A 14622-nucleotide genomic window follows, 5' to 3' on the forward strand; every position below is an offset into this window, starting at 1 on the left:
AGTAGCCATCAAGGCTGAGGTGTTGATGATACTTCTTTAGTGTTAGTCGATGCCCACGGCATAATTGATTTACTCTTGAGCCTTGAATCGCAGGTTGTCGACAATGCAAAAGACCAAGAAGAAAGTTGCGTACCCAAGTGGCTGGGGCTGGGTCGCTGCGGCAAGGGAAACGAGGTTGGACAAGACTCACGAAAGACAAAATTGGTAATACAGGAGACGGATCTAACTCGAGTCGAGGATCCTGAGCAAAATGAACAAGAAAGGGATGGCAACTTGTGATACAAGATGACAACTCCCTATTACCTCAACCTGGTGTAGTTGCGGGATGCAGAGGACTAGTACTGTAGGTACAGACAAGCGAGGAGGGAAAAAGCCAGGATGTCAAGAACACGAGGAGAGGAGGCAGTAGAAAAATGGCGCTGCTTCGCTGTAGAGATGGACATGAAGAGAGGCGGAGGTGAACTAGGTAAGGTCGAGACAAAGAACAAGAACAAGAGAGAGCATGCATGGGATCATCCATGTTTACTTCGAGGCGCTTTGGGACAGGTGGGTACCTTTCCGTAGGTGCGGACGGGACGGGCAAAGTGAGTGTGGGTGGGTGGATGCGATGCAGTGCAGCGAATGAGCCCTGTAAAAGGTACATGGCGGGTACCTTGGGCACTTTCTACAGTTAGACCAGGGCCTGAAGACTCTGTGACGCTTCATGGCTAGCGCAGATGCCGCTCCAGGCTGGCTCTAGCGCCTTTACCCCCGTCAAGTGGGATGCACCCGCCTCGACTGCCCCACCACATGGATATCCATCACTCACTGTTGCTTTGTGACTGGTGAGCAGATCACAAACGACAACTTCACCCTGAACTTTTCGTCCTATCAATTGGGACACTAGCAGACTAGGATTCAGGTTCTTGATGATACGGAAACCCGAGAGGTTGTTTTGCTTTTGCTGTCCCCTCAAGGTTTGCCGATGCATCTTTGCCCTGGAAACCGTTGATGGCACGATACGGAGGGCTCGATGATTTGTTGATGCGTCAATTCAACTGTGACATACGGTACACCCAACGGCTGTCCTGTGATTTGTTCTGATTTTGGGATAGAGTGTACATTGACAATCATATTAGATCACAAGCTACGATCATCCATGTGTTGATACTGCCACATCAAGGTTCATCCTTCTTCCATCTGCCGAACGTGTGATTAACCTCCGACTCCCGTTCAACGAAATCCTCGCTCAACGGTGTGATAACTTTGGCCCCGAGCGTTCCTCTTTTCATGCCTTCATAGCTGGGTATCCCCTGCCTGTCAACATGTCGACGCCCTCATTCTTTTCACATGTTCCTTGTGAATGACGGGTGGCTTGCATCGCATCCAAAGCACTGACGGAACCCTGTGGACCAAGAAGAACAATAATAGAATGGACCACGACGACAGAACACTTAAGCGATAAGTTGGTACCGGGAATCGTTCCACGTAAGTTTTTGGTTCGGTTATGAGCTTGTGCCAGCTTGCGCACAGCAAACAGAAACATCCACCTGTCGATCGTGAGAGTGAAGCGTTGTGATGGATATCTTTCTCCAGTTTCGAAACGATTGGACATGAGAGAATGTGTTTTGTTTCGGGCCTTGCATGCGAGCTCCAATTGCAATGGTCAACAAATTTGCAGTATCCAGCGAGACTGCAGACCCCGCCTGCGAACACTCTGAGCAACATGGACGAATATCTCTTGCATCAGTTCTTTGAACACTTCATCGAAAGTCCCGCAATGGATGAATGGTAAGAGTCCGAGCTTGGCCTGCCAAATCCACTGAGTACACGGTTACTGTGGCAGATCTCGAATCGTCACCAACAAACCAGAATCTTCAGTTTAGCAACGTTGCCGTTTTCACCGCCACCGAATTAAATTTGGGTGAGTAACTGAAATCCGCATCCGTGGTCTGGGCCTCGCAGAATTATCCTTGTTGAGGCTTAGACGATGCCGCGGCTCTTGTCGCTTCTCTGTGGTTACGGAGTACATACTGGGGTTCCACGACACCAATGCCACGGATGCGGTTTTGAAGTAGATAGTTAGTTACTGACTCAACTTCCCGCGACATTGTTAGTGGAAAGTTTGAGTTTAGTACGTGGACTGTCTTCTAAGAGCCTGTCACTTTACACGAATGCAACTTGAGGACGTAATCTTCAAAAAGGTTAATCCAATGTCTATATCTCATCGTTTGCAACTCTCTTCTTACAGATAGAAGCTCGAGATCAAATGGATTTCCGTGGCTTCCGCCATGCCAAGGAAAAAGTCGTGGCTGTCCATCGCCTCACCGCTGAGGCCCTCTTTACCACCCACCTTATTTTCCAAACTCATCTTCGGCCTCGCCCAGCCTCCCAATAAACGTGAAAGATATTCATGGAAACAACGCTTGCGAAGCGTGGCACCAATCGATAGGTAATTGGGTCTTTTCTGGACCTGCTGTATATTACAATCTCTTGACATAATCTCAAGCAAATGAGTGAATGACTCAAAAGCAATTGATCTCTTGATCATGCGTTGCCTGGCAACCAAAGATCGGCAAAATACACCCCAGACCAGAGGAGGAAAAAGAAAAGCGCGCTAAGCTCGCGACCATCGGCTAGTGACGTAGCTCAGCCACCATAATATCGAGCCTAACGACGGATTTTGGTGCATCGCATCGCCGTGCAGTTGCGCTGCATGTCTGAGCCTGATGTTATGCTAATGCCCGATGCCTGGGCTAGTCTCACATTGAAACCACTTAACAAAAGACGCCAATCTTCCTGTTTCCTTGTGTTTACATGACTTGCATCCAGTAGAAAATTGGTGGTTGATTAGCCTTGTCGTCTCATTTAGGCACCAGACTAGGGCAGAGAAAAGTTGTCCTCTGACTTGTAGGTGAAAGAATAATGAGACTAAATATCAGCTCCAAACAGCATCAAATGACCTACTATTTTCGTCTACTCCTAGCATCTATCATTGAGGCCTGGTCTTCCATGGTGGGCTGAAAACAGGTACCTCTCATGTACCACCTCAACCCATGCAACCATCCTCATCCTCATGCAATTTATCACCAAGGCCAGTGCTCGACTTTGTTGTAGATAGTGGCTCGTTCGAGCTGTGAGTCAAGCAGGATACATTTCTCATCATTTGCGAGACGAGCAACTTTAATCTTGTCTGCCAGTTTGGTCTTCGAGACGATCAAAAACCATAATCCGGACTACGTCTTGATGCAGTAATCTCCGTATAAAGAGGTGGCTGGTAGTTCCTGACATTGACGCTCAACATTCACTAACAAGGAACAAGGTTTCATGATGCTTAACTCAACCAAGGTAGCACTCAACGGTGATGCATTCAGCCCTCAGTTGCATTGCTAATCGTGAAATCGCTATTATTGCTATGCGCTATTCATACAAACACCAACGATCCAAGCAATCTGCAATTATCGAAAGATCATGAACCTATCCAACGCCTTTCATCCCTTAATCGTTGCCCCAAGTTTGCGCCATAAAAGTCGCAATGTCTGCAACCCATGACAGCCCATTAAGTAGTATCCTCAAAAACCATAGCCACCAAACCGCAACCTGTACCACAAGCAGAATTACCCTTACAACCAGCGTGAGAAATAGCAGTCACATCTTCTTAATACGGTTGTTGGCTACCTTTAGCTTCGCTCCTGTGCGGTCGACGTCGTCGTCGAGCTGATCTAGTATTCGGATCTGATGCTCGACTTCTTCGTGGATCTGCTCGCCCATTTCTCTCTGTCGTCTGATGATCGCGGTGAGTTGGTCGACTGCAAGATCTTGGTTCTGCATCTCTTCCTTTTGGAGCTGCAGTACCCCTTGATTATCCAGTTCGCGAGTTTTGTCGGTCTCTGGTAGAGGGGCACCCAGGACACGACCGGCGGGACGACCTCCCCTCAAAAGCCCAGCTTTGTCGGCCGTTGAAGCTTGCCCCTGACTGAATCCGCCTCGGCCAGTTGAAGCAGTCGAGCTAGGCATGCTGTTAGAGATTTTATCGAGACCCTCTCGCTCCATACGAGCTTGATTAACCAGATCGCGTCGTCGTCGCAATTCGCCCTCGCCGAGTCGCCCGGACTCTTGTATTCTTCGTAGCCCATCTGCAAGTGTCGCGATCAAGGTGCCACTTCGTACGAGGACCCTCTTGGCTGCTGCGCCCGCTTCCGCTGCAGCCGTTGAATTGCCATTGTCCACAGCAGCGTCTCGTCTCGACAAACACTGTCTCGCTTCGTGTATATTTTGTTTCAAGTCCCGATGGATGTCCAACCATGTACCGGGGTCCGCGGCACCAGAAGCTGCAGTCCTAACCATTCCGCCCGCCGACAGCGCCGAGTTGGTTGTGCTCGAGCTGGGCAAGTTGAGAAAAGTTCGCCAGGCTGGAGTGTCGCGCCATCGTCGATCGGGTGACTCTGCGATCGCACGTAGATATTTCTCGAGTTTTACTTGACGGTCGCGTGTCAATTCGGCCGAGTTCACAGTAGATTTGAGCCAGTGTTTGCCAGGAAGAGGTTCCGGCGGTGGCGCGCCGACTTGCTGTGTGAGGATCTTGTTGATCTCGTCAAAGTCGGAATATCGTTTCTGCACGACAAAGGATCGCAAGGGAAGTCGCAGTGTAATGTTGTAGAGCGTATACGGCTTCTTTGATCCTTCATCGGATACGCTAGTAGAGGGGATAGCGATTTCTAGCAACGGTGCCACGATGATTTGTGTTTCTTCTAAAAATACGGTTCACTGACAAACGGACAGCCTGAACTTATGAAAAAAGTGACGAATGCGCCGCGGTCATGGCGTTGGTCACAGAGCTTATCTGACGTATTCGTACGCTGAGACTAGATTTCCAGGCCCTGTCAGCCTCCGTCCTATAGCGCTGCTCGGCTGACCGTCACGGTCACAACGCCCAGTAGGTCGCCCCTAAGCTCTAACAGGTTTTGCATGCGACTCCTACATGCACCTGCTTTAATACACTGGAGTAAGCTTCTGACCTTTAGAGTGTAATAATAAAAATAAATGTACATCTAGATAGTCTAATAGCATACATAAACTGACTTGATTTCCTCTCTTATGATTGTAATGGATAACTTTCATACCCTGGGGGCATACGGTGAAACAAGCCTCATTCCAGGCTCAGGTTACAACCAGGCCATTGACCATATGATATCATGTTTGTAAAAATGTTCAAGGCGAAGCCTACAAGTTTCATTGATTTCTTCCCGGCCAAGAGCTTGAAACTGGCGACTAAACCGATATTCGTCTACTCACATATTAACCAGTAAGTAAATGACTACTAGTACACAGGACAGTCCATCCGCAAATGGATGTACACAATCAATTAGCAATATGTAGCTATCTGCTATAGCCAACAGTTAATTGATAAAACTATGAGCATGGATATATTGTCCGAAACGTCTCTTGTCTGCCATTGGTAGGAATGACACAACGGTTGTTGCGACTGAAGGATGAAACAACTTGTCGATCGGTCCAAAAATCTCCTTGTTTCAACAACTTGATCTATCATGTCTGGTAGTCATAAGCTTCTGAGTTAAATCGGATATTCACGACAGGGTCTCAGGTAATCATTTGCACTCTTTCGAGCATCTTCTTTGTTGTTCGCAACGCATAGCTAATGGACAAAGACTGGCTTCATGTTCAGTCCAAGATTTAAAACAGTACCATTATCGCAAACAACTCATCTATTACTCTCCCAAGTCGCTAGACTCATCTAGCTATATTGTATATCCCATCCACAGCTTCGGCCATTGGCTACGGCCCGTCCCGTCCCTGTTAACCTCCCACAATGTTACTCGAGGCGGTACATGGGTGTCCAACAAGATCAATTTTGCACTCATCCTCAGGAACTAAATACGCTTCCGGAACAAGTAAAGAGAAATATTCAGCTTCTATTGCTCAACATCTCTCCCAAAAGTATGGGTCCGCAACTCCAAGTTTATGCCCTTTTGCCTCCTCAAAGAAACCAGTAGTCCCCAAAGCACATTCGTGGTCGCGTTCATTATATCTCTCGAGAGACTGATGGTATCAGCACGATTAGAAAGTCTCCTGGTCGTCCACCTCGCCCTCGGCAGGGATCTCGAAGCCCTCCTCTGTAGAGTACAAAATTGTTTGGATCTGCTTGACGAGGCCATCCTCCAGCTTCTCCAGCTCGGGGTCTTCGTCGACAGCTGTTTGAACGAGAAGCTCGATATCTCGGAGCTTGCTGAAGTAAAAGTCACGCTCCCGCTCCAGACCAACCACTGTCTCCTTCAGTGTAGCGTTCTCCTGCTGCAGGGCAGCGGTGGCGGGTCCAGCGGCCTTTGCTACGCGGGGTCCACCGCTAGGGGTGCTGCCTCCACGGCGAGCGGCGCCAGTAGTAGCAGAGACGGGTTTAGGAGCGGCAGCACTAGGAGGCATAGAGCCGCCCTTTCGTCGGGAAACGGCATCGTACTCGTGATCGGGAAAGTTGAGGTCCCAGAAGCGCTTTGTCCATTGGAGGAACTCGAGGTTGTCCTGCATCTTGCATTTTATGAGTGAAGGGACAGGGATCGGCTTGTCGATCTGGTGTTTGGCAAATGTGTCTGTCAACGATTAGGATGTTGCAGATACGAGACGACCGAGGTGACTAACTCTGGAGAACCTTGAAATTTTGGATGTACAGGTATTCAGAGTTCACGTTGAACTTGACCTTGGACATGGGGACGTCCATGTAGATACTGTCGAAAACCTGGCAGAGGGCGGCACTGAAAGAGGTGTTAGATCATCACTGTTAGGTTAAAGACTTGTGAAGCCAGACAGAGGCGGTCGTGATGGCAATCGCGGGGCTGTTTTGGTGTTTTGTTATGAAGTCCCATGATGGCATGGTGCAACACAACGGCAAACCGCAACGAGGGGGCGGGGCAAACAACAGACCGACTTACCCAGTACCGCATTGCTCAACCTTTGTGATGTTGAGTTGCAAGAGGCTGTTGAGCCATGCAACAAGTTCTTGTCTATATTGACCCCAGGTTAGTTTGCGAACGGTAACGGTTTGTAGAATTTGCCGTTTCAACAGCAGCCTGATGTTACCAACCTCGACTCGCCCATTTTGAACTGATTGCTGGGGTTTGTAGTTTATTATTCGGGATCGTAAAATAATCGGAGAACTGAAGAGAAGACGAATGGGCGTATAGGAGAGATCGTCGAGGAAATAGAAGAAAGGATGGCGCAAAAGGGACAAGAGGCTAAGAGAGATTGCGTCTGTCGGGTTTAGTTGGGGAGAAATTAAAAGCAACTGTCTTGCTGATTCCACGAAGCTGCCAACCCATGGAGTCTGTCACCCAATCAACCAGGAAGCCGTTGGTGGGGGGTACCCAGAAGGACCAGCGTTTGTGTGATGTTTTGGCCGTCTTTTATGGGCTGCGCATGTACCGCCACGTACAGTCATCCTAGAACCCCTCTGCGGACCCCTGGAAATTCAGAGGGATCACGTGGCATAGCCGCTGTAACTGCTGCAAGCTCTCACCGCCAAAATTTCCAGAAGCGGCAGAAAAAAAAGTTCGAGATTTGCTTCCAATGACAGCCCCACTGCTTGAAATCGCGTTCTGCAAATCTTGATCAGAGTATTGAACGAGTGTCTTTTTTCAATTCGACAAAATGGCACCCTCACAGAAGCGAAAGCCGGCGGACGACTTTATCTTTACAATTGACGACGATGACGAGCTTCCCATTGAGGAGGAGGAGGTCGTTGCGCAGCCTCCCAAGAAAAAGGCCAAGACTGCGAAAAAGTCAAAGAAATCGAAGCGCGATGCTAGCCCCGAAGAGGATGACGACGAGGATGCCGTAGAGGGTATCTGGGGATTCAATGACGACGATGACGGTGCTATGGACTCTGATTTCGAGTTCGGAGGCGACGAGACGGCCAATGACAACGGTGTAGAGGACTTTGAGGGTTGGGGTTTCGAAGGCGCAAAGAAGGGCATGAGAGTCGAAAAGGCGGGAGTCGACCTTGACGAAATAATTCGAAGACGCCGTGAAAAGAAGCTCGGAAAGTCTACCGAGAATGCGACAGCGGAAGAGAAGGCAGACGATGCCGAGGCCGAGACCATGGACGTCGATCTGGACGACGACGATGACGAGGTTCTCGCTGACGATGCATTCGGTATGAACGTCGCTTCTGATGCCGAGGAGTCTGGTGATGAGAAAGAGGAGGATGATGAGGAGGAGCAAGAGTCTGGTGTTGAGGTGGAGGACGATGATGAGGCCGCTTCAGACAACGACTCTGTCGCTACTCCCACCAACCACCCTGACGACGATGCTTCCGACGCCAGCGACGATGAGGAGGATGCGGAGGAGGAGGCCAAACGAAAGGCTTTCTTCGCCCCTGAGGAAGAGAACAACCCCGACAAAAAGGCAACTGCTTCTTCTTTCCAGACAATGTCTCTGTCCCGTCCCATCATGCGAGGTCTTGCTTCAGTTGGTTTCACCAAGCCCACACCCATTCAGGCCAAGTCTATCCCCATTGCATTGATGGGCAAGGATGTTGTCGGTGGCGCAGAAACAGGTAGTGGTAAGACGGGTGCATTCATATTGCCAATCCTGGAACGTCTTCTCTACCGACCCAAGAAGATTCCCACCACTCGAGTCGTTGTTCTTCTCCCTACTCGTGAATTGGCTATCCAGTGTCACGCTGTTGCGACAAAGCTCGCTGCATTTACCGATATCAAGTTCACTCTTGCTGTCGGTGGTCTCAGTCTCAAGGCCCAGGAGCTTGAGTTGAAGTTGCGACCCGATGTTATTATTGCTACACCAGGTCGTTTCATTGATCACATGCGAAACTCTGCCAGCTTCAGCGTTGACACTGTCGAGATTTTGGTCCTCGATGAAGCTGATCGTATGCTTGAGGATGGTTTTGCCGATGAACTCAACGAAATTCTTACGACACTCCCTAAATCGCGACAAACCATGTTGTTCTCCGCTACCATGACATCCAGTGTCGACCGTCTTATCCAGATTGGTCTGAACAGACCCGCTAGAGTGATGGTCAACTCCCAAAAGAAGACTGTTACTACTTTGGTACAAGAGTTTGTTCGTCTACGACCTGGCCGAGAGGACAAGCGAATGGGTTACCTGGCGCATGTCTGCAAGAACCTTTACAAGGAGCGAGTCATTATCTTTTTCCGTCAAAAGAAGGACGCCCATCGAGCACGTATCATCTTTGGTCTGCTCGGTCTCTCATGTGCCGAGCTTCACGGTAGCATGAACCAAACACAGGTTAGTTTTATTCCGAATCCTGAATTTAACATACACTAACAATCCCAGCGTATCTCAAGTGTCGAAGACTTTCGAGACGGCAAGGTGGCATACCTTTTGGCTACTGATCTTGCTTCACGTGGTCTCGATATCAAGGGTGTAGACACAGTCATCAACTACGAAGCTCCTCAATCCCTCGACATTTACGTCCACAGAGTCGGTCGAACAGCCCGTGCTGGTCGCAAGGGTGTTGCTCTGACAATAGCGGCCGAGTCAGACCGCAAGGTCGTCAAGGCTGCTGTCAAGGCAGGCAAAGCTCAAGGAGCCAAGATCGTCAGCCGACAGCTTGATTCTGGAGAGGTTGACGCTTTACAGACTCAGATTGATGAGATGGATGATGAGATTGATGAGATTATGGAGGAAGAGAAGGAAGAGAAGCAACTCGCCCACGTCGAGATGCAAGTCAAGAAGGGCGAGAACATGATCCAGCACGAAGCTGAGATCAAGGGTCGACCCAGACGAACGTGGTTCGAGTCCGAGCACGACAAGAAAAAGTCCAAGCAAGCTGGCCGAGATGAGCTCAACGGCATGCGAGAGGAGATGAAGAAGAAGACGGGCAAGCTAAGCAACAAGGACAAGAAGCGACTAGATTTGAAGCAACTGCGTGCCGAGGGTGGCGGAGAGTGGAGGAAGGGCAAGAACTCAGAGGCTGAGATGAAGGCCCGACACAAAGAGGCCAAGGCTAAAAGCCAGGCCAAGAAGGCCGGAGACAAGGGCTCTGCTCCCAAGTCCAAGGGAAAGCCAAAGGGAAAGGGTGGTAAGAGAAGATGAGTCTAAAAGTTTAGGAGTTTGTTTAGCAGCGCTGTACCTATAGTAGATTTAATTACTCATGACTATCTACACTTGTATTTGGTGTATTGTGTGCGCCCAAGCCCAGTTTGTCCCATCTTCCGGATGAGGAATGCTGTAATAGAGTTTAAACAGTTTTGTGCCTGATCAGTTTAAACAGTTTTGTGCCTGATCCGAGAACCCTGATCGGCGATTCATAAACACTGGTCCAAGAAGTTACCAAATCCAGTATAGACATTTCAAGTTTGAGGCGTCACAATGGGCCGATAAAATAGCAAATGATTATTGTATTAAGTGTGAAGAGGCGTATTGGCTCTCCTTAATGCTCATAGCTTTTGACGTAACAAGCGAGCTATCTTTCGATATTTGTAATGATCGTAAATCCAAGAACTTTTCCTAGATCATATACTTAAATGCCTCCCATTCGGGGAACACCAATATCGGAAACAAGTTCTCGTTGAAGTTGGATCAAGTTGGTAAAGGCAGAATCCAAACCTAGAATAACACCTCCCCCAAGTCTAGGGACAGCGTTTCGAACAGCAGCGGTAAAGAGGAGTAGAGGGCGGAGCAAAGGATTGACGGATCGTCTCAAAGCATTCAGCTCAGCCTCGATCGTAGCCTGGACCTCAGGAGTCAGGTCCTTGAGAAGGCCAGAGACTGTATCAAGGGTGTCGTCCAGAGTGCCGATTGTGCGTCGAAGAGCGGCTGTGAGTTGGACAACCTGTCGTGGAGAGAGACGAGAGACTTGACCACCGACATTGCCTACAGCTCCGGTGGTAACACGGGCGATTTTAGTAGTGGCAGTGGTTAAAGCATCAGAGATTTCCTCAAGGCCGGCTTGGATGGCGATCTGGGCTTCCGAGGTGGCATCGGTGCCGCGTGTGGTGTTTGCGAGAGTAGCAGCAGCGTTTTCTGACTTACAGTTAATAACATTGATTCAATAGAAACAGCAAAACATACCAATTATAGTGAGTGTTGTGAGTGTGGTGTCAGCAAGAGTGTCGACAGCGCTCTTGATAGTTCCAACGACTGTTTCTTGGCGGCGAAATTGAGGGAAAGCCGAGACAAGAGAAGCAAGAGTAATAAGGTTAAAGAACTTCATTTTGGCTATTGAGTCCTAGTCCCTTCAAATGAGAGTATGAAAGTAAAGAGTGAAATGATAGATATTCCCAACTGCTCCTACATTGCCAGGCCAAGGTCATATATACACATTATATCAGTCAAACATCTCGCCACGTCGATCTCGTCGATTCATTTTTGACAGCTAATCGGGCCTGGAACTAACAAACTTTGGGAAACCCTCCCGATCAACATTCCAAAGTTCACATGGCTTAGCCTGGACCCTTTGTTGTCCCCTCTCCAAACTTTGATTCTTGCGAGTCTAGCTTCTCTGAAACCTTTCTCCGGACAGCTAGACCTATTGCATTTCCTTGTCAAAGCCGTTGCCGCCGGGCCGCAGCGGGGAGGCGTCGTATTCAGGAGTCAAGATATGCAAGCGGCATTGCCCAGTTTGAATGACAAGCAATAATTCTAGCACTAGGGATGCTGCAGTATCTCGATCTTCGGAAACATCTCGGCCTTTGACATGATGCTTAACTAAATGATGAGTCGGTGGTGAGAAGAGGCTGGAGTCGTGACGTCCAAGACATGATCGACAGGGGAGCTAAACTCGGACATTTGTTCCTGCATACAGTAAAGTTAATTACACCACAAAACGCTTACTGAGTGTTGAGGTTGTCTCTCGTTGGTCATCTGCTCGAGTTGAATAGGCAATACCTAATTCTTCACAAGATCGAATCATCATGACTGCTGGGTACTTTATGAATGTTGACTCATTCGATCTAAAAAGAGATATGAGCTTAACAGTACTGGGTACTTTATAGACATCAAATAAGCTTGTCTCAGGATTGGCCACTTACACAGCACAACATCGTATTCTCATCGCAGCAAGAGAGTCAGGCCTACTAGGTTTCCAACTGTGATCCTCAGTTGACAGTGTTGAATCATTGTTTACAAGCCTTACAACTTGTTGATGCAGTCAAACTCTCAGCCACTCCCTCGTATTGTATTAGTTGACGATCTTTGAGGCTATGAGTGACAATACGGATCGTACTAATCAGCTTAATTTCAGTGCTCCAACATATATGCACAGATAATCAAAGATGGAGTCGGAAAGAATACGATATCGAACAGTGCAAGCCTTGAAAACGATCAAAGTCACTTACTGTAAAGATAAAGCAAGTTCTCTTGGAACAAACCTCACTGCGCATGCCTTTGTCTGTAATTACTCACTTTCCCCAGCACCAAGGCCCTAGTTATTTTATATGCTAAATGCTTGTTAATAGAAATTAATAAATCCAGAATTACGTTTAAGGTGACCGTTATCATCGACTCCTAAACCATAACAGCGTTCCAGCCACTCAAGACAAACTTGTCTCGATCATCCAGACCATCAACCTTATTCATCGTAGGGCCTACGAGGGTCCAAAACATTCCCCATGGGGTTGCCAAGACCATGATTGTCTCGTTTCAGATATTCAAGACTTAAATTGCATTTGGAGCACTTCTCTTCCTGAAAGAACCCACAAAGAGATGGTCTATAAAGTCCTTAAATCTCTGGATCTGATGGACTCCCTCAACTAGGTCATCTTTAAGATAGAGCAACTCATACCATCTACAAGTCACATTGTCAAATTCCCTCAAATGCAGGCGATTCGATGTGATGAATTTGCATTTCATTTGTCAACTCCTGGATGCAAGACTTTTGAGCATCATGCTCTTTCAGAACGCAACTAATTATACAAACATGCGAAAAGGTGCAAGCATATCGAGACGCAGATCCCTTTCCTCGACTTTTTTTTATCATTTTCCCATTTACATATCATTCGCCTTTTGTTCCAGAATCGCGACGAGGCTGGAAGGTTCTTGGGAATGAGTGGCGCCTTCTGACTTGGACAGAGGGCTAGAGGGTCGGCTGGTGACAAACTGCGGGTGTGTTAGCTTCTGGCTTTTTTTTGTCTGTGACAAACTTACGTTGCTTGCCGCGCTCAGCAGGGCAATCAGAGAACTCTGGACAACATCCTCGTGGATACCAACACCCCACACAGAGTTCTTGCTGCCAACAGGCTTGCACTCGATGTATGAAGCAGCCTTGACGCCGCGTCCCTCACCGATGGCGTGCTCCTTGTAGTCGTTGACGTCGAATTCGATGTCGATCTCCTTAAGAGCAGCCACCATACTGGAAATGGGACCGTTGCCTCGACCACGTAGCTTGAGCTCCTTGCCGTTCGCGAGAATGACACCCTCGAAAATACGGATAAAGTCCTTGGTGTCTTGAGTTTTGCCCTGGGCCGCGGGCACAGGGGATCTTGATCGATCAGGGGTAATGCTGTAGTCGACCAGCTGGAAGTGGGGGTTGTCGCCGAGGAAGTATGTCTTCTCGAAGAGGGAGGTGATCTCGGTAGCCAACAGCTCGCGTCCAACCTCCTCGCTGTGCTTTTGGACAACCTTGGAGAAAGCGACCTGGAGTCCACGGGGGAGGTCGAGCTGGAGCTTAGTGTGCACAATAAAGGCACTTCCTCCCTTGCCAGATTGGGAGTTGACACGGATGATGGCCTCGTAGTTTCGGCCGATATCGCGGGGGTCCAGGGGCAGGTAGGGCATGCCGTCCCAGGGGTCTTCGTGGGTGTATCCCTTGTTCTTTCGGTCCTGGAATCCCTTCTTGATAGCATCTTGATGGCTGCCGGAGAAGGCGGCGCAAACCAGGCTGCCACCGTAGGGAGCACGCTGGTGAACGGGGATCTTGGTGCAAGACTCAACCATGTCGATAACTGAGTTTAGGTCGGAAAAGTCGATCTGGGGGTTAACACCTTGTGTGTACAGGTTGAGGGCGAGGGTGACAAGGTCGACGTTTCCGGTTCGTTCTCCATTTCCAAACAGACATCCCTCCACACGGTCGGCGCCAGCCATTTGAGCTAGCTCGGCGGCGGCAACACTGCATCCACGATCGTTGTGGGGGTGCAGAGATACGCAAATATCCTTTCTGTCTCCAATGTTGTTGCAGAAAGACTCGATCAAGTCGGCGTAAATGTTGGGGGTAGCCAGCTCGACTGTGGCGGGCAGGTTAAAGATGATTTGGTCGCCAGACTCAGCATTGGGTCCCCAAGCAGCCTTTACGGCCTGGCACACTCTCACGGCGTAGTCTGGGTCGGTGTCTGAGAAGCACTCAGGGGAGAATTCGAACTGCCAGTTGGTTCCAGAGGCCTCGGGGTTGTCTTTGGTCAGAGATCTGACCAGCTTAGTGCACTCGACGGCGAGCTCCAGGGTCTGTTCCTCGGAGTAGCCAAAGACAACTTGACGGAAGCACGCACTTGTAGCGAGGTAGATGTGAATGATTGCGTTCTTGGCACCGCGAACAGACTCGACAGTTCTGCGGATGAGGTCGGGTCGGCAGGGCGACAGGACTTGTATAAAGACATCGTCAGGCACGACTCCTGTGGTCTCTATCAGGCGTCGGGTAAAGTCGAAATCGGTCTGAGA

General features: G+C 49.0%; 7 protein-coding genes across 7 annotated transcripts; 1 reads left to right on the plus strand and 6 right to left on the minus strand.

Annotated features, from left to right (window-relative positions):
- Window positions 1–1267: 1267 nt before the first annotated feature.
- Window positions 1268–2090, minus strand: FGSG_12949 (uncharacterized protein; the record flags this gene model as incomplete). Its single annotated transcript, XM_011327944.1, has 2 exons — window positions 1268–1529; window positions 2014–2090. 2 exons carry the CDS (start codon window positions 2088–2090, stop codon window positions 1268–1270), a joined length of 339 nt encoding a protein of 112 aa, XP_011326246.1.
- Window positions 2091–3627: 1537 nt separating this feature from the next.
- Window positions 3628–3996, minus strand: FGSG_12950 (uncharacterized protein; the record flags this gene model as incomplete). Its single annotated transcript, XM_011327945.1, has 1 exon — window positions 3628–3996. One exon carries the CDS (start codon window positions 3994–3996, stop codon window positions 3628–3630), a length of 369 nt encoding a protein of 122 aa, XP_011326247.1.
- A 1674-nt stretch (window positions 3997–5670) lies between these two features.
- Window positions 5671–7241, minus strand: FGSG_06627 (uncharacterized protein). Its single transcript, XM_011327946.1, has 4 exons — window positions 7076–7241; window positions 6924–6995; window positions 6634–6746; window positions 5671–6584 (listed from the first exon to the last, which is right to left on the minus strand). The coding sequence occupies exons 1-4, from the start codon at window positions 7087–7089 to the stop codon at window positions 6058–6060; spliced, it is 726 nt and encodes a 241-aa protein (XP_011326248.1). The 5' UTR covers window positions 7090–7241; the 3' UTR covers window positions 5671–6057.
- Window positions 7242–7638: 397 nt separating this feature from the next.
- FGSG_06628 (ATP-dependent RNA helicase DRS1) lies at window positions 7639–10269 on the plus strand (the record flags this gene model as incomplete). The annotated part of the gene is made up of 3 exons (XM_011327947.1): window positions 7639–9255; window positions 9304–10051; window positions 10244–10269. 3 exons carry the CDS (start codon window positions 7639–7641, stop codon window positions 10267–10269), a joined length of 2391 nt encoding a protein of 796 aa, XP_011326249.1.
- Window positions 10270–10492: 223 nt separating this feature from the next.
- On the minus strand, window positions 10493–11185 carry FGSG_06629 (uncharacterized protein; the record flags this gene model as incomplete). Its single annotated transcript, XM_011327948.1, has 2 exons — window positions 10493–10995; window positions 11044–11185. 2 exons carry the CDS (start codon window positions 11183–11185, stop codon window positions 10493–10495), a joined length of 645 nt encoding a protein of 214 aa, XP_011326250.1.
- Window positions 11186–11500: 315 nt separating this feature from the next.
- FGSG_12951 (uncharacterized protein) lies at window positions 11501–12600 on the minus strand (the record flags this gene model as incomplete). Its single annotated transcript, XM_011327949.1, has 6 exons — window positions 11501–11679; window positions 11806–11924; window positions 12003–12059; window positions 12309–12345; window positions 12376–12394; window positions 12484–12600. 6 exons carry the CDS (start codon window positions 12598–12600, stop codon window positions 11501–11503), a joined length of 528 nt encoding a protein of 175 aa, XP_011326251.1.
- A 218-nt stretch (window positions 12601–12818) lies between these two features.
- FGSG_12952 (2-isopropylmalate synthase) lies at window positions 12819–14350 on the minus strand. Its single transcript, XM_011327950.1, has 2 exons — window positions 13117–14350; window positions 12819–13068 (listed from the first exon to the last, which is right to left on the minus strand). Exons 1-2 carry the CDS (start codon window positions 14050–14052, stop codon window positions 12958–12960), a joined length of 1047 nt encoding a protein of 348 aa, XP_011326252.1. The 5' UTR covers window positions 14053–14350; the 3' UTR covers window positions 12819–12957.
- Window positions 14351–14622: the final 272 nt, after the last annotated feature.

Source organism: Fusarium graminearum, chromosome 4 (genome assembly GCF_000240135.3).
Source record: "Fusarium graminearum PH-1 chromosome 4, whole genome shotgun sequence".
Lineage (NCBI taxonomy): Eukaryota > Fungi > Ascomycota > Sordariomycetes > Hypocreales > Nectriaceae > Fusarium > Fusarium graminearum.